The 24,017-nt window shown below is 37.6% G+C and overlaps 1 protein-coding gene across 1 annotated transcript in view; it reads right to left on the bottom strand.

The window, feature by feature from the left end:
• Positions 1–217: 217 nt before the first annotated feature.
• The window catches only part of SEMA6A (semaphorin 6A), a 158,148-nt gene continuing 134,348 nt past the window's right edge, over positions 218–24,017 (bottom strand). The window contains exons 19-20 of the mRNA XM_083356251.1: positions 20,512–20,676; positions 218–2,611 (exon numbers count right to left, since the gene is read on the bottom strand). Coding sequence (XP_083212377.1) covers positions 1,422–2,611; positions 20,512–20,676 — 1,355 coding nt within the window. The 3' untranslated portion in view covers positions 218–1,421. The remainder of the gene's footprint in view (positions 2,612–20,511; positions 20,677–24,017) is intronic.

Raw genomic sequence — 24,017 nt, 5'->3', positions numbered from 1 at the left:
AACTCCCAGCACGGCCAGCTGAGGAATTCTGGGAGTTGAAGTCCAAGTCTTAAAGTTGCCAAATTTGGTAGATTCTTATTCTAGGGGAATAAGAAAGGGTAGAGATAAATAAATATCTGATGTATTTGAAGGAGAGGGGAAACGATTGTACATACTACAGTTCACAAATATACACAACTCAAGGTGTAAGGCACAAATTTACATGTGGGGGAAAAAAGATGTATTCTCATCAAAACAAACTCAAGAGTGATAGAACTGAACACTATGCCTGGGGGGAAATTAGTGTGCGGATGAAAAACGCACTGTGCATTTTTGTTTGTCGGTTTGCCATCTCACATGCAAGGATGAAATGAGATGGCAGAGATCGAGTGGGTGCCTTCACAGAAAGGATCAACTACTGACGAAAACTGTGTTCATGGCAGTGGGGCATGGAAGTGTTCGAAGAGTTTATTTTGTAAGACATTAGTATTTTAGGAAGAAAAGAACTTTAGGGAAAAATGACATAGTGGGAGGTTTCTTCCTTGGTCTGCAACCTGACTTTAAAAGCTGGAAGCCAGCCTGCAGAATGGACTGACACTGAAGTAAGCATTTTCTTCTAGTTTGATTTCCATTAAAGATCAGAGAGTTCAAACACAAAAGTTCAGAATTCCATCACCAACTTATTTAACTCAGTGAATTTATTGGAAAAATAAAAAGAGTTTTAATTACTCTAGTTAATGGGGTTTCTCGTTAAATAGGCATAATTTTTCAATGTATTTTGTTTTTCCTTCTGGAAAGAGTTGCTCATATGATGGTAGGCATAAGTGATTTCCTTAGGATTTAAAAAAAGACAAAAAAGATGAACAATAAATAATCATAGTTACTTGCGTTAACAGTCACATGTTATTCATTAAGAGAGAAGAGTAGCAATAACCTATGACAGAGTTGTTCTTGCCCAACATGGCAAATCTGCTATAATCAAAAGGCTGTAACACTGATGGGCTTTCACAGTACCTGCATATAGTAAGAGTCTGTCATGGTTCAGTAAGAGTTAGCTTAAACAATGAGTTCCTTTTGTCTTTTTTGTGAGTTGTTCCTTTCTCAGGGCATTTTTGCTTTCAAAGCACTCATTTCCCAGTTCTAGGATGTTCTGTGCAGTTAAAAGTGAAGGATCACAGTCATCTTTCGTGTGTGTGCTTTTGGCTCAATGTTTGCAGTTAGTCTTTTGAGTGAAGAGCTGTTGTATTGTGGGGGTGGGTCCTACAGTTGCAAACCATAGACTGTATGGCCCGATTCCTTAAAAATATTCCACTTTTCCCCAGAGCAGAATGTCCTTCAGCTTTGCAGTTTCTTGGTCAGTTGAAACTAGCATTGCCATTGCTGAATCCTGGTTTCTAAGGATATTCCATGGTCCACAGCTGTCCCCCCCCACCCCACGGTGATTATGTACACGCATCATTAGGCTTCATGGATGCTGAAAGAGGGGAAAAGGAGGGCTTGGGGGGAACATCTGGTTTTAACGATGGTGTGCGTTTCAACCCTGATCTTGTCAGCGAGTTGTATGTGGTGAGACTGGGCTGCCTAGAAACAGTCACAGTCTGACCCTGAGTAGCATGGACTTGTATGGAGTCCACTCTTTGTGGGGCAGGAGGAGGGTTGTCTCCCCTGCCAAAACTCTGATTTCTTGAAAGGTGGGAGGAATTAGAAGAATTAGTGTTATTTCTTTTGAGTGTTGATGTTTGGTGATTTCTCGTAAGCGAGTTCGTGGGGTAGTTTCTCTTGTAGTCCACATTATAAGCGGAAGAATGCATCTCCAGTCGCTTTCCCAGACTGCTCTGAGCAAGAGAGGACCCAGGGGGACCAAGAGAAGCTTCCCTCTGGGGGACTTTTGGTGGCATGCTATCCAAGTTTTCCACAAGGTTCACCCCATGGTTTGGGCTTTTGCCACTGAGATGCTCTTTTATGGTTTTGTACTCAAGAGTAGCATTTTGGTCCTCCATGGCCATCTGTGCCACATCACTCATTTTAGGCTGATCAACATATTCATGCTGATAGCTTTGCTGAGAAATAGGCAGGACTACAACGCTTGGGATGTGACTGGGGGAAGCCCTGAGAGGAAGGTCTGTAGGAATCACAGGTGATGCCATAGGGGGAATATCTTTTGTGCAGGCATTGATGAGATTCTGGTTTCTTTCCCAGTCTCTGCTACCACGGCTTGGCTTCCTCTTCTGCTGAAGTGTCGGGGTGGACTCTGGAGTAGGTAGAGCAGCCAAATCCAGATGATGTTGGTCAGCTTTGATGAGCATCTTGGCCGTGCTTCCCGGAGTAGCAAGCTTACCATTGTGCATGAGAGGGGTGAGAATGGCTTCAGGCTTTGGCTCTTTGGACTGAGTGTCTCCAAAGAGACCGCTGAGCTTGGTGACACTGTTCATTGAGCCTCGACGAGATTGGACCAGCTCCTTCTCCTTCCTCTGCACAATGGTCACATCTCGACGCCGATGGTCACAGATGCAGTATACTATGATCCCCGAGAAGACAGCTCCCATGACAAAGGCAAGAATGACTGCTATAGCCAGGAGAGTGACAGGCACCAACTGATCATGCCCTTTGAGATAACTCTCACGGATCACTCCTGCAACAGATATCACAAAATGGTAAGCAGAAAAGTACATGCTCAAGTAGAATGATTCACTTTAACATCACTACAACAATACACTAGATGCCGCTCTGGTACTCTGGCAGAAAAATTGGTTTGGATTATATCACATTTGGTAGAAAATTCCTCAAATGGTACTTTAATGTCTGTAGTGACTCTGGATTTTGCCAGTATGTTGTCCCTCTACTTTCCATTAATTGGCCAGGAACCAACCATGAGCTCTTCTGGATAGGATGGAAATTCATGTATCCAAAATGTTTTAGGAGATCTGCACTGAACAGAGAGTTATGACTAGATGATCTGTGAGATCAGTTTCATCTCTGTGATACTAGAACTATATTGTGATGAACATTTGCTTAACAATGTCATCATATTTCGCAGATCATTTGAATATATGTAGTAAAAATCTACACTGTTATAATTACAGGTAAAAAAATTGCAGCAGAACAACAATGAAGGTGATTATCCTGGATGACAAAACTTTATAGAAAGCCCAGATTTTTTTTACATAATTAGAATAATATTTTAATGAATCTGGTGTTTCATTACTCATTATGAAATTGAACTGTTTTTCCTTTATATAAGTGTCATGAAAGACGCATGGTATATCTACCTACAATGTAAATTTTATGATTTTAGAAGCTGAAATGTTTTTTTTAAAGACCAATTTTAACATTAGTTCTCTGTGGAGATTAGTATGCTGCAATAAGAAATTTGATATTTCATATAAGGACTAATTAGCTAAGAATAAACCTGAAGAATAAACTTCTCTAACTTTCTAACATTCAGGTATCACTACTAAGTGTCGATTTTCTTTTTCTTAAATGTATATCCTGCATTTTTAACTCAACAAAGTTAAAAACCAAGAAATACACATAATGTAAAGCACAACAGTAAAATCTATACATTTAAAATCTAATGCAGAATCAGTATCAGTGCAATAATTAAGTCAAAAGTTTAGTGATAGAAACATGTTTTTGCGTGTCTCCTAAATATGGGGCCAACAGGACCAAAGATGTCTCCTTGGGGAGAGCTCTTCTAAGTCCATGAGTCACACCTACAAGACAGCCTTGTCAGAGGCAAACCACCTCTTATGGGGAAATAACAGACACTCCTGGGAACTTTTATGAGTGGGTCTAATCCTCATTTAAATCCATCACCTCATATACTGAATAAATCCCATCACATTAAGCATGCATGTGATGAAAAAAAGATCTTTGTCTTGTATTTCTCCTTGGTGGAGAAAAATATTTCTATCTGCTTCCAATGCACATATTTTAATTTGATGATGATGATGATGATGATGATGATGATGATAATAATAATAATAATAATAATAATAATAATAATAATAATAATAATAATAATAATAATAGTAAAAAACTAATGTTGTTGTATTGAAGGATCCAAGGAGGCAGTTCTGGAATATTGTTATAGATTTTTAATACAATGGGATTCTCTTTAGTGTATTACTTTTACATCTATAAAACATGGTGAACTCATTATCAATGGGCTGTTTATTCATTTTACCAAGTAGGGCCACCATAAGTGAAGCTGAAAGAAAATGGAGTGCAGAATTCCATATGCTCCATTCTGCTCCCTGTCCCTTCCCATTTTTTAATGTTCCCAACTGCACTGGTTGCATTCAAGTAGATATCAGACAAACATATATCTGCAATGTCTTAATTTGGATTTTTGGAATGGATAAAGAGTTTGAATTGATGGCCTAATTGGACCGTGCAAATTCTACAGTTTTAAGTTTGATCCATTCCTTAGATTAATCTCATAGGTTAAAAACAGCTGTACCCCGGAATCACTTTCTAAATATGACCCAATAAGAAAGGCTGGATCCAATGAAAAACAAACAAACAATGCTCCAAGATCCAATTCAAAGAGGCAATTCTGAAGGGTTCATTGCTGATGAAAAGTCACCAAGTAATCTCAGATCAATGATCCTAAGGAAACAGCTGGCATATAGTACAAATCAACTATATGATCTAACTGAATATAGTATGATTTTGTTCACTTTGTAAAATATCATTAGCTTCACCATGTTCAAAAATATTAAATATGTCACGGTGCTTGACATTTCTCACTAGTGAAGTTATTAAGTTATTAAAGTAGTTGAAACAAAAAGAGCTTTACAATGTCTACGGACTTGACAAAAAGGATCTTAAAAAAAGCAGACCACAATGAGAGGCAAGGACTGTTCAAACTCATTACAGACTTGTTTCTGAACTCCTGAATAGAAATGGCAAGATACCAATAAAACCCTTGATGTGTAGGTTTTCTAACAACAGATTTTAGAGAAGGGTAGATGATAGTAGAAAAGCCAAATAGAAGACTAGTTTAGGGTCAGGCATTGGTGAATGGAAACAAACAAGCTTGTCTTTGTCAAGTTATAGGACAGATGACTAATATAAATGGGATCATTCTTGTAGTGCCATTTTTGCAGTGTAACCTTCCAAATGAATCCAACTTAAACTCTTATAATTCCCAGCCACGGCAACCAAAACACTTCTGGGTAAAAGCACTGGATTAGAAAAAGTTGCCATTTGCATCTTGTTGGTGAAACTCTACTTATCTCCCCAAAAGGAAAATATGGGCTAGTGTTTTGCCAAGGAGTTTTCCTGTCTTTTTTCTTTTGGCCCCTTCAAGTCACTGTTGAGTCTTGGTGACTATGTGGACTAGTCCCTGCAGTTTTGTTGGCAAAATTTTGGAAGTGATTTTTTTCTTGCCAGCATCCGAGGGCTAAGATAGAGTGACTGGCTCAGGCTTATGCAGCTGGCTTTGTTCCTAAAATGGGACTAAAACTCATAATCTCCTGGTTACTAGCCTGATGCCTTAAGCACTACAATAAATGATTTTAAGCCTTAGTGGGAGAAAAATAGAGTTACTTTTACAAAATGGGCACACCAGCAGCATAAATAACTATTTATTACTATCAGTGATGTTTGATTTGATTTGCTTCAGTCTATTCAAAATATTTTTATTACCTTATATGATATATTTTACATAAAAAGGTAAAGGTAAAGGTTCCCCCGCACATGCGTGCTAGTCGTTTCCGACTCTAGGGGCCGGTGCTCATCTCCGTTTCAAAGCCGAAGAGCCAGCGCTTGTCCGAGGACGTCTCCGTGGTCATGTGGCCGGCATGACTAGACGCCAAAGGCGCACGGAACGCTGTTACCTTCCCACCGGAGTGGTCCCTATTTTTCTACTTGCATTTTCACGTGCTTTCGAACTGCTAGGTTGGCAGAAGCTGGGACGAGTAACAGGCGCTCACTCTGCTACGCGGCACTCGGGATTCGACCCGCCAAACTGCCGACCTTCTGATCGACAAGCTCAGCGTCCTAACCCACTGAGCCACCGCGTCCCTATTTTACATACATGTCAACAAAATGGTACCAGATGTACCTATTATTTTTGTGATCACATCATTTACTAAGGGTAACCTTTTGTCTTCACAGTTGCAGTACTCCAACAACAACCACACTGACTGGATAAAGTGGCCATAGTGTGGCTTCCACAGCAGGGATCTGTCATCATCTCCTTGTTGTTGAATTTAATATGGAGAAGACGACAAGACAGTCACCTTTCTTCCAGTCTTTGCAAACGCTGGCTTCCTTAGAAATGGGAGCAAAGTTCGGTAAGTGAAATACAATGGGATTTCTGGAAGGGGTGAGGAGGAAGCCACTAATTAAGTGTATAACATTTCAGTGATTACAAGTTCTGACCAGAAACTACACATGGAAAGAGTATGGCAGTTATTTTTAGCTTCCCAAGTTGGAATGATGCCTGCTGTAGTTGGTTGGGAAGTGTCTCTCATCCACTTTCTTTACAACTCCAGACATGGCAGGGAATCTCTCAGGATGTCGGTCAATTCAGCAACTGAGTTACTCTATACTAATTGCATTGCTCCTTTTGTTTATAATGAAGAATATTCATTCATAAAGTGACAGTTTTTATTGTGTTAGAAACATATCCCTGTAGGCACTGTAATTTCATTTCTGAAATACACTCAATAAAGGTTTTAGCATTCCATTGATAACAGGACTGGGCTCCATCACACTATTTGCCTGAAATTACTTTGTGTCAGGGAAATGCCATATTAATAGGGAATTTTTCACACTACCCTTCCTTCCCCATCTAGGATTTTCTATACTGTAAATTTAAAACAGATTTAAGTCTTATTATAGACAAACAGGAAATGAAATTGGGTATTTTAGTTAAATTGAAAAGAATGCTAAAGCTTTTTAGACATTATAAGACCCTTCTGATATGGCTGAGATGAAATAAAATATGGTCAGCTGTTTATTCTGGGAGAGATGAAGGCATCTGTTTATTTTGGGAGAGCTCATGGCAGCTGGCATTTATTAGATTTAGATTTGAATATGCGAATATGGTTCATTGCAGATTACTAAATAATTGTAGTTCATCCCAGTTTCATTAGTTCTTTTCAGAGTATAGCATTCCTCTAAGGGTATAAAAATAAGAAAGTGCTCTTGTAACTTTCTTGTCTAAGTCCTAGTGCTTTCTGGTAGCTTTAGCAAATGTACAAAATATAGTTTCTGGATGCTGGATTTCTGCATACAGTTCTAGGAAAAAATATTTACCCTCTTTCACATTGTCTGAATTTTTTTCTATATCTTTACTATTAAATGCCATCAGAACTTCCTGTGGGCCCTATAAGGGAAATCTGAGGGATTAAATAATACTAAAGATAAAAGTCCTGCTATCATTTCCTGTAGTTCGTAAACAATGTAAACAAATCCAACATGCCTAAGTGAAAAAAATAAATTTTTTTTTAGATTTAGTAACTTGTAAGAGTAATCATTACAACCAAGCTTTTCCCACAACTGTGATTAGTCTCTCATATAACTGCATAGAAATGCTGGTCTTGCACCTTGCTTCAGGTCCTGTCACAACATTCTTTGGGCCTTAGATCTGAATGTTGTCGACAATTCTAAAAACCTGTATTGCCCTTATTCTCTTACAGATACGTATGTATGGGTTGAGACCTTTGTCTTGCTATATGATCCATTTTTCCTTTGGTTTCGGGTCAAATGGACTGATATTTCCTGTACAATTTTCTGATACAAAGCAGAATTCATGCTTCTTTCAATGATTTCAGGTCATTCAAGTCCTGAGGCAGCAACTAGGCAACTAGGCCTATCTGTTGTGATTCAGGGTCAGCCTGTGGGTTCGGCAGTTGGGTCGGACGATTCAGAGGAGGAGGAGGAGGGGGTGTTGGAGAGGTTGCTGAGGGGGTTGGAGAGCTTGCTGATGAGAGCCCTCAGCCAGGCCCCTCCCACCTGGTCACGACGCAGACCCAGCTGTGTGAGCCTGACAGCGTGGATGAAGATGACCCACAGCTGGCCCTGTTCAAGGACGCCCGACGCAGGAGGCAGTCAATCAGGAGTAAACAGAGGAAGGCAATGGGGCACCTCGGAAGGAGGCAGAGAGAAGCCACGCCCTGAACTGTTTAAAAGGGGAATGTGTGGGAGGGCTGGTTTGCTGAAGGCAACCGTTTGAATAGTTCTTGTTTCATGGTTCGTGTTTGCTCTCTTTGCTCTGTTTATGTTTTTATGTTAATAAATTTGGCAGGCTTAGTTCCAGCCTCTTGCCTTCTTGTAAAAGGGGTTGTCCCTGCCTTATCTGCAGGGCCGGTAGCAGGCTGGTACAGAACACTATCTTTCTTCTCATTCTCTTTGCCAGATAGACATGCAACCAGGGCAGGATTACTGTTGCCATCTGATGTTTCAAGCCCTGGCAGCAGTGTTGATTCTGAAAGAACATTTACTGCTGTTGCCCCTGCCTTGGGAACATCTTGCTCCCAGAGTTGAGGCTGCATTTCTGGCTTTCCGAAAGTGCATTAAGTTCTGGCTTTGTCAACCAGCACAGGGATCCAATAATGGTATGCTCTCTCTGTCTTTTTAACTTTGTACATAGATCTTTTAAAGGATTTTTATAGTCTTCCTTTTATTTATAAGATGCACACAGTGACACATACATTTGAAATGAGCGGCATATAAATTTGATCAACAAATAAATTGTCATTGTGCAGAAGAGTAAGAGACAAACTGGCACTCTTAAGAAAGCTTTCCAAAGCAAAACAATATAGTAGATTGAGCAATTTACGAATAAAAATACATATTTAGTACTGCTGCTTTTAGGACCAAATAATAGTTTTGAACAATACAGGTATTTCCTGAGTTATGAGTGTTCATTTAATGTTCGTTTGAAGTTACACGATAAGTGCCCCCTAGTGTTTATGAGAAAATCCCAAAATTACGAATGTTGCAGCACCGTGGCAGTTGTTTGCCCTTACGAACAACTGCAGAGGCTCTGCAACATTCACCCTATCCCCCCCACTCCCCACAACTGCTTCCTGCTTCCTTCCTGCCATCCAGGACTCACCTTGAGAAGATCTGTCTCCTCTCTGCCACAATTTCTGCCTTTGAGGGAGAGGAGAGTCAATGGAAGCTCCTGGATGCTGTAATATTGCACGAGTTCAGGCACCCATCGTCTTTTGCAGAGAAAGGGTACCTGAACTTTTGTGAGATCAGGGACCCCAGAAACTTTCATTTTTGGCACAAATTCTGCACCTGTCTCCTGTTCCACCCCAACACCTTTCCGCCACCACTGGAACACCTTTTATCCAAATGGAGACCTTGGGGAGATGGGGAGCTCCGTCTGTGAGCAAATGGGGTGGTTGAAAACACAGTGAATCACTGAGTTTTCAAGCATTGCATTTGAATACCGATGGAGCTCCCCATTTTCCCAAGGTCTCCATTTGGATAAAAGGTGTTTGAGCACTTAGGGACACTTGGAAATGCAGTGAATTGATGGGTTTTGAATAGCCCCATTCCTCTCTGTTTCTGAAGCACCCTATTGGCACTCACACGGAGCTTCCAATCTTGTCATGTCTCTGTTTAGATAAAAAGTATTTCAGAGGCAGCGACTTGGTTTTTTTCGCTCTTAGTGGAAGGAAATGGAGGTGCAGAGCAGGATTGCTCTCAATAAGGCCGGCGCACGTGAACAGCAGCACAGCCACATCTGTCTCTATGGAAATCAATGAAAAGCATATGCTTTGCACACAAAAGTCCTAGGTTCATTGTCCAGATCCATTTTCTTTAGCTAAGGTACTGGAACTCTGGCCAACTCCTGTTATAACTGTAGACCAATCTTCCCTAACCTAATACCCGCTGGAGACATCGAGAGAATCTGGCTTCTAATTTGGGATGTTAGTTCAAAGCATGTTAATCCAAGGTATGTGGACCTAAACATATTGAAGGTAGATAATATTGAACCATACAAGTTAAAGATCAACTTACCGGTATATCTCTCTTTTAATGAACCTTTAAAAATGAGATAAGATGGACTAGAAGCCTGGAAGGTATTAAGGTAGTTAGTCTCCACAGATATCAGGCTACTGAAAGGCAACAGGTTGTCTAACTATTCTGAATTAGTACATCTGAGAAGAGTTAAAGTTTGAAAGCCTGGCAGAGGATGGAACTGTGTCACGCTTCTCTGAAAGAAAGCCACAAAACTGTGGAGTGGTATCTAGAAAATAAAGCCAGAAATTAAATTTCTGCTGCTTTGTTAGCAGATTGCTCAAATGCCTTTCTTGCATCTAGTGTCAGTCAATAAATGGGCTGTTGACTTGCTTAGAGAGTTGTTTGTGTTTGGCAAATAGTTTGAACGGAAGCCATCTTTTGAACAAAGGCCTATTGCTTGGTATAAATGAATTGGAGAAGGGCTGGAAGAACATTTGCCAAGGCTTTTGTTATCACTATGTTTTTGGATTAGCTAATGACACCGATACTCTTAAGCTATTTTATTTTAGGTATTTATTCCTTTTTTCTCTGTCTTTTTGAAAGCACTCTCCTGTGTTCAAAGAAAAAATAAACAAATGATACAATCCTGGAAGTTGTTTCAGTGCTTGGGCTTTAAATAGCTCATAGAAAAATGTAAGCCAGCAATTCACTACTAAGGCATTAAGTTCTGGATCACTTTTTCTGATGAACACCATTATTATTGTTCGCAGAGTAAGACTGCATATGTGCTGAATATGTAAAGGGAAGATGAGACTAAACAGCCAATTCCTATTCCCCAATTCCTCAATCACCCAGATTATAAATTGTAAGATACTCCCATGTAACACCTCTGCTCCGCGAACTGCATTGGCTTCCGGTTGCCCTCCGGGTGAGATTCAAGGTGCTGGTGATGACCTATAAAGCCCTAAATGGCTTGGGTCCGGGATATCTGAGGGAGCACCTGCTGCTGGCATCAAGCTCCCTTCGTCCTGTGCGCTTCCACAGGGAGGGTCTTCTCAGGGTACCGCCGGTAAAAGATTGCTGGTGGACAATACCCAGGGGGAGGGCTTTCTCTGTGGGTGCACCGGCCCTCTGGAATCAGCTGCCTGTAGAGCTTAGGACTGCCCCTGACCTTCGCTCATTCTGCCGGGACCTGAAGACCTGGCTCTTTGAGCTCTCTGGCCTGGTCTGAGCATATTAATTGGGATTTTATCTGTTTTTAACTGGGGTTTTATTGCAAGGTTTATATAATTCTTTTAATTGATTTTAAGTTTTGTAACTGTTGTATCTGTTTTTTTAAATAACCTTGTGAACTGCCCTGAGTCCTACGGGAGAAGGGCGGTATATAAATTGAATAAATAAATAAATAAATAAATAGAAGACAGATGGATCCAAAGACTAATTTATAGGCATTTATTTTAATCTTTGAAATGAACTTAAAAACATCCATAAGATTGGGAAACCTACATAAACTATTCTTGTGCTAGGTGCTGAAATGAATGCCCAACAATTGAAGGAAGAGCATGCTACCACGTCTATGCATGTGGATTCTGCACATTTAGAAGATTTACAGCCTCTGTCCTATATATAACCTGTTTATTGTTAAATGGGATTTTAGGTAGTATGTACTTGCTACCAAGATCTACTTACAGTACTTCCCTGCCCCAATATATAAGTATTCAATGGCATACACTTTTTTGTCATGGAAAGAGGTTAGGCAAGCTTTCCTGAGACATGCCTAAAGTTTTCTTCCAGTTACTGAAGGGAAGGAATGATTCTACTCTGCCCCAATCTTGCTTAGATGAAAGCTGGAGATTCCACTGACCTTTGTGTTTCCTACATACAAGCAACGAAACAACACCAAGCATAGTTTATCCTGTTGTGAGAACAATGGAGGTATAATCATCGATCTGTGTCTCTGTTGGCGCATTAGAAATGTTACTGGTTAAAGGCAGACACAACTCAGTTGTTATCTGGATGACAGTTACAGAGACACAATGGAACCACCATTGCTTTGTAGGCACATACTCTCTCACTTACTCTGAGTATTTTAAAGATTTCACCTGAGTCCAGGGGCATGCCCTAGAAATGACATATGTTTAATTGATAACTATATTGGTTGATCAAGAAGAAATTTAAAGAAAACTAAAATGGGAGTTATAGTTTTAAAATAAATTTTGATAGAGGCAATTTATTCTATTTTTGGAGGTAAAACCAGCAGCTTCTTTATATGAATCTGTTTTTGGAATGAAAAAAAAATCCCAGAGATTTGTTTTGTAAAACACTGACATTCTATGCATGTTTTTTTTTAAAAAAAAATTCCTTCTCAGTCCCCAAACGTCATTTTTCTAGTATTTTATGATAGCTGGGAAATCTTCAGAATGGATCACAAACCTCATGTGAATGGTATCAGGCTATAATTAGAAGTACTTAAATCGCTTAGCTGGTTTGACCTTGCAACAAAAATGTTGTATCAGAAATATCTTAATTTGGAGTATAGCAATTCAGACGGTTTGCAAGTATTGTAGCATCCCAGATCCTGAGATTTCCTTCCTAATATCTGTGGCAAAATTTGAGCAATATGATTTTTATTCCTCCCTTTCCTCCCCAAGTGTTATAATTCCATTCAAGTTAGAATGGAAGATACCTTTGAGGACATCCCATCCCGCTATTATTCTAAAATCCTTCTCTGAAAAATGCAAAGAAATAAGGCATAGAATTTCAACTCCACCTCTTTGGTAATATTATATCATTACATGGTCTCTGTCACCCCTTGGAAGTTCCATAAGACAAACTACACAACTCATGACTCCTCATGAGTGTATGATCCACAGAGTGTATGATCATCTGTATCATCTTATGTCTGTTTGGCTAATGTGATTAATGGTTTATGCAACATATATTGCACTCATAACTATAATTTACTAATGGCAAATGAAGTGTATATATATATATATATATATTATACTGTTGGCTTTTTGGAAACCCTTTATTGACTTTTTATGTAAATCACAAAACAATGAACTTATGATTTATGGTTTGTACAGATTATATGCTGTAACCATATAATAAGAGGTAAATTTTATAACTGCTGTAAAGGAGATCAGTAGCAATGTCTTAGCACAGATGGAGTTAACTGGGACATGGTCCTCCTTGAAACCCAAAAGGGTTTCATTCTGCTACTACTGATAAAATGGGCAGTGTTCTCAGGAATGGCCACCTGTATTTTAGATCCATAAAGGGACATGTCTCTCCTGGCTGTCAAGGCCTCTCAGGAGACAACATGTGGATGGATACATGTGGTGGTGCTTCTTTGAGGGAGATGATAATTCTGTCAGGTCTGAGGGAGGCTATGATCTCTCTCTCCAAGAAACCATTGTTGATTCCCTCAGATTCCATCCATTCTCCAGTCTTCCCATTTGTTATTTTCAACAGCACCTTCTGTTCTTTTCACTTATGTAATACATGCCTTGCTCCCATTCATTCATAGTCCGGGGAAACCATCTCTTTTTAAATAACGAATAGGATCTGGGGCTTATATTCTCTTTATGAATAATTTTAAAAAAAACACCAAAAGAAATACTCTTGAATATAATTTTAACCAGATTAATTTGGAGAATTTTAAGTGCTTTGAAACAATTATCAATTATTACATCACCTTTGGAATATGCAATAGGATTTTAATTAGTAATTAAATTAATCATAACATTATACACCCACATTAATCATGGAGAAACACAAACCACAAAAATGCTAATTTAAAAATAAAAGCATATTTAAATATCTTCATCAGTTGGATGTGGAAATAAGCAATTTTAATCCTTTTTCCAAATAAATCTGGGAGCTGTGATTCAGAAGAAAAAAACTGGATACTCCAAACAGCCTAAGAAATAGATGAATTATTGTCTGTGTAAATATAGCTTGCATGTAAATCAGTTAATATTAAGCATATTTAGAACTCTTCTATTTATGCACTTTTACCTCCCTTTCCTAAACTAAATTATTTGCTTTTAATTTTATTAACTGGAAGTCACATGCAATGCTTTGGACAATAGACAGTTGCCCTGGCAGGACATGTTTACCTTTTATTTCTATATCCTTTCTGAGATATAAATTGCCTGGGTGAAGCTGTTATGTGTGGGGTGGTGGTGGGAGGGAGCGGAAAGCAAGTATAAAAACTGTACTGTGTGCAGCAGAAATAATAGTTCTTTTGGAGGAAGGGAATAAAAGATAGTTAGACTACTTTTTCTTTCCTCAACTCAACTTTGCCATTATGTTTATAAAGAATTTTCATGACTTATGGTTTAGTTCAAAATAATTTTTCCAGTGGAACTGGAGACATAAAATATTTGGAAACAAGATCATGTCTTACGATAACTTAATAATTTTAAGCATCTAAAGGCTGTAGATGGTGCATTCTCTCGTGGAAAACCTTAACTCTGGATATCTAAAGGGCATCTTCTAGGTGTTTTTGAGGGCTTCTTTAGATCATCTGAATGTTGATGAGGGTAGACTTGTTTTGGTGCAAGGGTTTGTTTTGTTTTCTTGAAATGAAGTTGCCTTACGTTTTTTTTAATGGATTTTACATGTTTGTGTACACGCACACACACACACACACACACACACACACAATGGTAGGAATTGTATCCCACTGTGATATAGCAATAGGGAATAATAAAAGAGGCAATTCTGTATAAGGACTCACAATCTTAAGTTAGGAAAGTTCATGGCTCATTTTATCTCAAATAATGGATATATCTATAGAGCAGGGCTCAGGACACCAGAGTTTATATGCCTGCCTAAATTGTTCACAAAGTTGAACTTCTTTAGTTTTGGAACCATATTAAATCTTGAATCTCACCAATGCCAATATTGTTCAGCTGTCAAAATGTGAAGTGAATTGCCAACAGCGAGTATTTGTGTTTTGCTAGACTACTGTGGTATGCCTTCTAAAAACGAGTGGAAGATTAAAAAAGACTAAATGAAACTAGCCTATATTTATTCCTGAGACCTGTTTTTCTTATTATAGTTCTGCATCCAGATGTCAATTTAAGTCTAATAACTAAGTAAAAATACATACATAGGGATATAATTTAGCCTTTAAGATGTATCATGAGCATCTATTCATTATCGCAATGATACTAAATTACAAAATATGCACTGTGAGATCATGATGCAAGATCTGGCCTTTCATATTAAATTGCAATGACACAAGCAAATACCTAATTGATGGAGTTGGCACACATTTTATCACTTGCTTTTGTGCTGCTTTGTAGACTCTTATGTGTGGGTCAGATCTGAAGAGATTCAAATTCTAAATTTCAACCAAACGGCTAGCTGGATGACTTTGGGACAGTCATCCTTTCTCTTTCTGAAGGAAATATAACTATAAAACCCATATAATGTATGCATGCAAATGTATATTATGTGTCTGTACCCTGGGTGATTCTGAAGTGAGTCTCGCTGAGGGTTGGGGCTGGAGGGGTCTTGGGGCAGCTGCTGGAACTGAAGCAATGAAACTGTGGGTGCTCCATCACTGGAGGGTTTCAAAAAGAGACTGGACAACCATTTGTCTGAAATGGTATAGGGTCTCCTACTCCAACAGAAGGTTGGACTAGAAGACCTCCGAGGTCCCTTCCAACTCTATTATTCTATGTTATTCTATGTACTCACCCTAAATAAGCTGACTTATTTATATTAGTTTGTCTAATTTGAATATGGGTTGCTGATTGATGGAATGCTCTGTAATTATGTAGCCTATGGTAGTGTTATCTTATAGTGTTTGCCTAGTTTTCTTCATCTTCACAATCAATTGGTATGGGTATATTTCTGTCCTCATAGTAAAGCCATACTGTATATACTGTTGTAGAGTACTGCTTTAAGGCAAGATTTATGTCAGTTTTCCACATTGTCAAATATAACTATTTTTCTATCGACTCATATAAATGTTTGGTTTCAAATCTATTTTCCACTTTGGCTTAAATCTCCTACTTAAAAATAAACCTTTTATGACACACCTGAAGGCTGTTTACAAGAACTGGGCAGTTATTAATCAAAAATATACTGAGGAAAAAGGACACTATAGGGTGTTAATTAATTTAAATAAACTTCTGCTTCATTATAAACAGTAAAGATATTTATGTCTTGATCTGAAAGAGGATGTAGTAGGTTAAAATATAAGACAGTTCATGCAATTCAATAGAAAGCAAATATGTATAAATTATTACTTGGTTTCTAATTACAGATCCCTGCCAGGTATTGAAGAAGCGGCGGAAAGAGAGACAGAACAGGACTAATTCTGCTCTGTTATGCTACTTGGAAACCCCAGCACCTCAAGTGTGAGAAACTCACTGCTATAAAATTCACCAAGCAAAGAAGAAAATATGCCTTCTTCTTTAACATACTTTCACATACTCAAGGGTTTGCTTTTGATGTTAGTTGTCAAAATGGTTTACTAAAATCAGAATGACTCCAGCCGCATGCATTTTAAAAATCAGTCCTGGTTCCTTGGCCTTCAAAGATGGAATTGATTATAAAGTTGCCATTTGGCCTGACAGATTTTATTTGGTCCTTTTATCAAGTTTACATAACCTAAATGGGATGCAAAGTATTCAGCTGGCCTTGGAAATGTTATTTCCAACATCCCTTTTACTGAAATCCATAGTGACTTTAAATATCATAAAAAAATAAAGATATTAATACATGACTTGGTTAGCAGCCATTAACAGATATTATGCAGACATTTTTTTTAATATTCTTAAATACAGTAATGGAAGTTAAATTTACTAGTGCAAAAACCCAAGCATGAGAAACCCAAGAAAAGGAGTAAGAAATACCTTTTCCGTCTTTTCAGATATATACACCTGCTTGGAAGATTTGACTACCATCTTTTTCTGCACCTTCGTTAAAAACACCTTTGCTTTATTAGTTCAGCCTCCTTGGCATGGTAACATTTTCCATGCAGCTTTAAGAGAGGAAGGAGAGTACCACCAAATATGGTACTCTATGTGCAAATATAAGTCTGAACACCTAATAGATTTTTTAAAAAGTTGTCCTGTTCTCAACATACAACAAAACACACACACTGAGGAGACTGTGTTTCTTCTTGTAAGTTAGAGGAGTTTGATTTTAAGCTGCTTTTTATGTCTACTTTGTTGCTGTTACGAGAATTAATTTGATCTAGTGATTAAGGCACCAGGCTAAAAAGCAGGAGACTGTGAGTTCTAGTGTCGTCTTAGCCACAAAAGCCAGGTGGGTGACCTTGGGCCAGTTACTTTCTCTCAGCCCAATTCACCTCACAGAACTGTTGTGGAAAAAATGAAAGGAGAAAGGTGTGTAGGATATGTTTGCCACTTTGACTTATTTGTAAAAATAGTAAGAGCAGGATATAAACAAATACATAAATAAATTTACAATATTGAAAAAAAATGGGGAAAAGATTGAAGAAGCTGTTTGAAAGTTATACAAACTTCACAGTATTTATTACTGTTACGGTTATGCTCCATTTCTCAGACTTTAAATGTGTAGGGGACTTCAAAATGACTGTAAATAATTTTGGCTTAGCTATGAATTTACTTCAAATTGTACCATCATTTGTAAAATAATATTTTATTTTAGTGGATTGCTTCTTATAATGTCAAATGAGACTGGAGCCCCAAAATAATTCCACTCATGAGTCTAAATCTCTTATTTGAAGAGTAAACTGTAAAAATGAGCTCACAGAGGCAAATGGGAGAAACACTTAACCTCATGCTTTGAAAGAAATTATCATGATTATTTTCACCAAATATAACTTGTTTAATCAATTTCAGAATTGATTTTTTTAAGCATGCAGAAAAGCCCAAATCGTTTCATTGTTTGCATGATGGGAACAGTACAACTTTAGTAAAAAAAAATAATAACAAATTTGTACCTGGATTTATGCTTGAGTTTCTGGCTTAAAAAGAACAGCTTAAGAAATCTACACTGCGAACAGCAACCAAAGAACACAATATATATCAGGAATTTCTAATGAAGAGAAAAGGGTAACAGACAAGGGACAGTAGACAACAAAACAGTAATGACTTGTTATTGCTGGAGAATATTATTCTACTTTCTTCCTTTACATTCTTTCAGTTAGTAGGATATCTAAACATAGCAGTTAAATACTATTTTATAGTAAACAGAGTTGAGCCTTGGAAATTCCACAGGAAGGATTTTCTGTTATGGAAGCAGGCAGGGGGAAAGACTATGTACAATGGTAGCAGGAGGGAAGGTTAGATTGCTATGTGAGAAATACAAGCTTTAATAAAAAATGAGGACAGACAGAAATAAAAGAACACTGCAAATTCCGCAAAAAGCAAAAGCAAAAACCGAATCAAAACAACAAACAAACAAAAAGCATACTCCGGAAAAGTATGTGATAGCAGAAGTTGTAAATTTTTGCCAATTCAAATAAGCAGCATTGTTGCATAATGGGAGGGGATTTTTCAATGGTCAAAATTCAAACCAGAAAGAAGAAAGGCAACACAGAGTTTATATGCTATATATTGAAAACTCTTTGTTTTTTATCTTGCCAAGAATTGTGAGGCCTTCTCCCAACAGCACTTCTGGAGTATATTTAGCGACTAAAGCTGCAGTGTGCACAAATGTCACATTCCCATGAGTAAAAGCCACTTAATTAGCCCCTCCTTCTCAAGATATTCCCATGAGATGTTTGCGTAGAATTGAAAAGCTGAACATATGGATGTGACATCATCAAGGCATCAGTGGCAGTGGAAACAAAGCAGCAAGTGACTGAAGAATTAGTACAATTAAAGGCATGTCATTTTTGAAGTGTGTGAAACAAAGTGAAGGAAAGCACCTTTCACAAGAATAACAAAACAAAATGAAACAAATCACCAACAAAGCATTTTGCAAATCAAAAATTCAAGGCATGAAAAAAAGTATTTGCAAGAAAATAAATCCACAACCAAATTAAACACACAGAAGATTAAGCATAACACTCTCTTTAGAAAGTGTTTAATGTCTCTTTCCTTTGCCCTTGAACAAGGAATAAGCTGCAAATGGTTTGGGGTGTGCAACATATTGTTGGTTTGTTTTGTTGCAAATGGATCTGAGTTGGGCAAAGGAAGGAAGAAGAGCAAAGAGATATGTGATAACGGTAAACAACCATGCAGACACCTCTGCCACCATTGTTTGCTTGCTTTAACGTGTACAGACTGCTTCCAGCTTTGTTAATATTCCTAATTAGACCCTAAAGATTCCATGGTATTTAAATGAGCAAGTTAAGTTCTGACAAATTCCCTCTGGAAATTTCATTCAGAGAATTTCAAGTCAAAATAATTATGATCCAGTCAGCTTTCCACTTATGATAAATTCATCACAGACTTGGAATTTGGAAGTGAAAAGTAGATAGCCTGTCCATTAAGACCAACTGCTGTATATATATTATATATATATATATAAAAACCACATAGAACAAGATGCTTTTATCAATTTTCTAAACGTTATCTTTTAAATGTAGAGACTGATCAATTGGTTGAAGCTATCTGTTGAGAAGCATTATTGAATTGGTGAGGCAGATTGTTTTCATTATCTGAGCATTTATGATTCCGTATCATTCCATTTGAAAATTAGCAGATTCTTTTCATTAAGAGTAAGGTTGAAGTTAGTAATTGATGCATCCGAAACCCCCTTTTTGCCATTAAATACATGCTCTTTCGTGGCTACCCCATTCTAGCTTTTAATGAAAAATATTAATCACATAAGATATACTGCTGCCTTATGGTTTACCTACCTGAAAAACAATATGGTAATATACCTGATAATTCACTTAGTGGACAATTTAAAGAGCTTAAAAACTTAATACAACTCTGAAATGAAATTTAAAAAGCCAACAGAGAAAAGACCCCCTCCACTAAATTATTTCTTTTTTAACTACAGATAAAGAAAAGCCCAACTAAAGTGGCATTTTACTGTGGCCATTCATCAGCAACTCTGTTTAATTCCTTCAAGCACAATCTGCTCAGAAAATTTCTTTCAAAATGAATGGAGCACTTCAAGCTGAATGTCATTTCAGTTGAACTTGAATCATGGAAGCTCTTGTAGACTGCACCTTTAATATCAAATGATTATTTTTTTAAATATTACTTCATGGGTTGAACTTGCTTTGCTGCTTAAACTAATTAAAAATCAAAAGTACTTTTACACACTCTACTCCACTGTAGTGCAAGTGGGGATTAATGTAAAGCCAAGACTTATATCTTATCACCATCACTGTTATCATCACTATTACCATCTGAGCTTAATTAAACCTTCCAATCTTGTATCAAAACATGCTCAAACCTATAGTCTTGCATTTGTTTTGTGTGGTTTTTCATTGCCAATGAATGGCTAGAATAAAATTTATTTATTTTTTAAAAAATGCTTCATTTTGGTGTGTTTGTGTATGTGTGTGATACACTTTTAATAGCAGGATAAGACTTTTACTTCATGGTACCGTGCAGTAGCTGGAAGCAGTTACACTGAAGTCAATCCCCGCCCTTGCCCCCATAGGAAGAATGATTTCCAAGGCCTTACCCTTTTTCTCTTGGTGATTATGGGACGAAACAGCCACATACGGATTGGTATTCTCAGATGAGCCAATGTGATCCTTCCAATTTAGTATATGCCCTCCAGCATCATAACCCTGTTGGGCTGGAGAGTCTGAAGTAGACATGCTGGGAAGTAGCGAACTGGAGTGTCCTGTTTGCACCATAAATACAGTTAAGGATAGTGAGAACAAGCAGTTTGGTAGCAAGCAACATTTCTAAAGGTATTTGTATAGCCAGATCAAGGAAGGAATGTGCGCTCTTGTAGATCAAAACTCTCCTTTCATTTTATTTGGAACATGCAGGACAACATCTGACAGAAAAATAGGGTAATCTGTGAGCTAGGTGAATTATCTGCAAGTTGCTTTATATAAAAATAAAATGTGTATAGGTATGAGTAAAAATAAAATATGTATGTGTAACTCCTGACTATTTGTGTAATAATCCTACAACTATGCAAAGCAAAACAGTTGCTGAAACCAGTAGAACATTTTGGAATATGAGCAGAGTTCATGGTTATGAGCAGAGTCAAATGAAACAAAATAACGTGGAAAAGAGATGTAGCTCTTACAGACTTTAATATAATTAAAGACTGACTTAGATTCTTGAGAGAAACAATTTTTTTTCAAAGCTACAGGCCCAAACCAATGAGAAACCAAAATGAGAAGCAAACTTGTTCTCTCTCTCCAACAGTTTTTTGTCTTTCTGACATCTCATATTCCAAACCATACCTGACAATAAACTGGGCCATTGTCTTTTGCAATAGATTTTCAACTTAAACAAAGGGCTACATAAAAACTGGCCGTTCCGGTTCCACTTATGTTTGGTTTGGCATAAATAGTACAATTTATATATTTGATTTATATCTTGTTTTTCCATGCTATCAGATGATAAAGTAGAATTTAAAAATATATTTATAAATAATTTTAATTTATAAATATATAAATAATATGATTAAGAAAGTGACTGACTCTACACAATTCTGGGTGGCTTATCATTTTAAAATCAGGAAACAATAAAATAAGAATGCAGGCCACCAGTGTCCCAAAGGAAACTCTACATAACAGGCACACAAAAAAATCCACAGTGGCTCACTAATCACTGGGAGAACAGCCAAGGTGGGAGCCATGTGGCTCTCTAGGAGGATTCTATTGCATAGATTTAAGTAAAAAAAAGCTTGAGATGTATCAATAAAAGAGGCCTCATATGGTTGTTTCTAAAAAGTAGGTTCTAGAGCTGTTGCAGCCCATCATAGAAAATGCCTTCAAATGAAATGTGGAGGAGGATTAAGCCAAACAATCTCATGAAATACAAGTTGAGAATAAAGATCCAATCAATGTAGCCAGACTCTATTTAAAAATGACTTCTCCTCAGAAAACAACAAAAGCCAGCAGAAGGTCTTATGAATTGGGAGCACCTATCTCCTTTTGTCACCTATCCTCCACCCACTGGAAGCCAAATGCTGCAGCTGGTATTGAAATCGATATGTAACAACAGTGTCAAAGTTGAGAGGGTTACATCAACTGGAATAAAACATTACAGTGAAAGGTAGACAGTGAGATTTTATTTTGCAGATGAGACAAACTTAGAATACAATACTGGAAATAAAGATTACTTGAAATTTCGGGACTGAATAATGATTCTTTTTCACATCCAGTGCAAAACCATTCATTTAGCTAATGTGCATTCTTGGTCTTCTTAACCTCAGTAATACAAAGTGATATGGCTTTGCTTTGGGATGATCAGGCCCTACATCTGTTCTGGGAAGTCCAGTGAACTAAATAATACTGAGTAGAGAGGAGCAAAGCTATATTGTAGGTAACTTAAGGACAAAGGGGAGGATGTCAAGCAAATCAGCAGGATTTGTAAAGTTATCAGTCAGGTTCTTTATAGTTTCCAAAAATCTTTAGGATGAAGCTAGTACTAACTGAAGCCCAAAATATCTGCACCACCAGACTGCTTATCCCCTGCTTTACAGAATTGATATTAATGCTTCTCATACAATTCATATAAGGTTTCCCCCCCCCCACAATTAAGGAACTCTTGCCATTCCTGATGTATAAACTAGATACAGGAAATCAAGTCAGATTCAAAGAGTTTCTTTTTGGCTAGAGTTATCAGGAAAAAAAACTTAAACCCTGATATAATGGGTTTATAATTGTTTTTCACCTGGAAATCACACTACAAGAGCACTATATTATTCTCTATCACTAAGTCTAGTTTCTGAGTCTAGTTTCATCAGCTCGCCATTAATACTGGTCTCAGAACTGATAATTGGACTTTACAGAATATTAAACTATTATGTTACTATCAAAATTATAATTCTTTAAATATAAAAATGGGGAGCTACAGAAAATAAACTTCATATTATTTATCTACAAGTCATTTGGAAACACAATTCAAAGATAATTGCAAAGGAGGAACTGAATCTTGGCTTCAGGCCTTAGTTACTATTTTTTTTAAAAAAAATAGAAAACGTGACTTTTGTGTAAGTGGGATTACTGCAACTAATATCCTTAAAATTGAACCTCATAGAGATCCTTGCAGAGGAGGGAGTATAGGTTGCATGTGACCAAACATCTGTCAAGATTGCATACAAATACAGAAGGAATGTTGTTTTGATATCAGAGTGATTAGAAAAGCGTCCTTATGCTGAATACCAGTTTCATGTTCATCCCACAAAATGTCATGGGTGTTATGTACTGGGCTTTTGGAATATCACCATGTGCATTGCTGGAGAACTAACAGTTCTCCAGCAACTCAGACAGGACGTCTCCGGTCTTGCAATTGGTCAACTTTGGGCGGCAAGCATGGCTTCAATCCGATTGGTTAATACCATAGGGCCTGGCTATATATTGAAGCAGGGTGACTCTCAGTACAGTTTCTGCTTAGATAAAGTATGAGTTTGTCTGTACTCATCTGCGTGTCCTCGTTCCTGCTCATCAGAGCCCACAACATAATAGTGGGTTTTTTACTCAGCCTTCTCTCAACTAATCCTGTGAAGTCCTAACATTTGTTTACATGTTATTTATCTTTAAAAGGGATGTGGTTCTCAGCACAAGAAAGCAATTGTTTCCAAAAGAATTAGAAATGCATGTGGCTCTTGACAAATAGTATTTATATTTATATCTGGTTTTGATATTCATTTTGCTCTATATTCAACACAGAAATCTTCAGTTAGCCGAGTTCTATAGATGATTTTGGGTTTAATCTGTTAAGTAAAACCTTTTTTCTTAATGTGATAATCTAGAGGAAATATTTGCTCCTGGGACAAACCATGTGCTTCAGCCATATGCAGAACTCAGTGATAATGGAAAGCTATAACTATATAAAGGAAGTAATGGGTACCAGGTGGTAGTAGAACAAGAAAAAGCTGCACAGAAATCAGGAAATTCAGAGTTTTCCCTCTGTTATTAATACATTACGGCCTATTTGGAAAGTTGTGCATAACACCTCATAAATCTTGGCAAATGTTAAGAGTCCAAGTACACTAAA

This window comes from Vipera ursinii, assembly GCF_947247035.1.
Source record: "Vipera ursinii genome assembly, chromosome: 2".
Taxonomy (NCBI): Eukaryota; Metazoa; Chordata; class Lepidosauria; order Squamata; family Viperidae; genus Vipera; species Vipera ursinii.
This window is presented reverse-complemented; position numbering and strand designations above follow the sequence as displayed.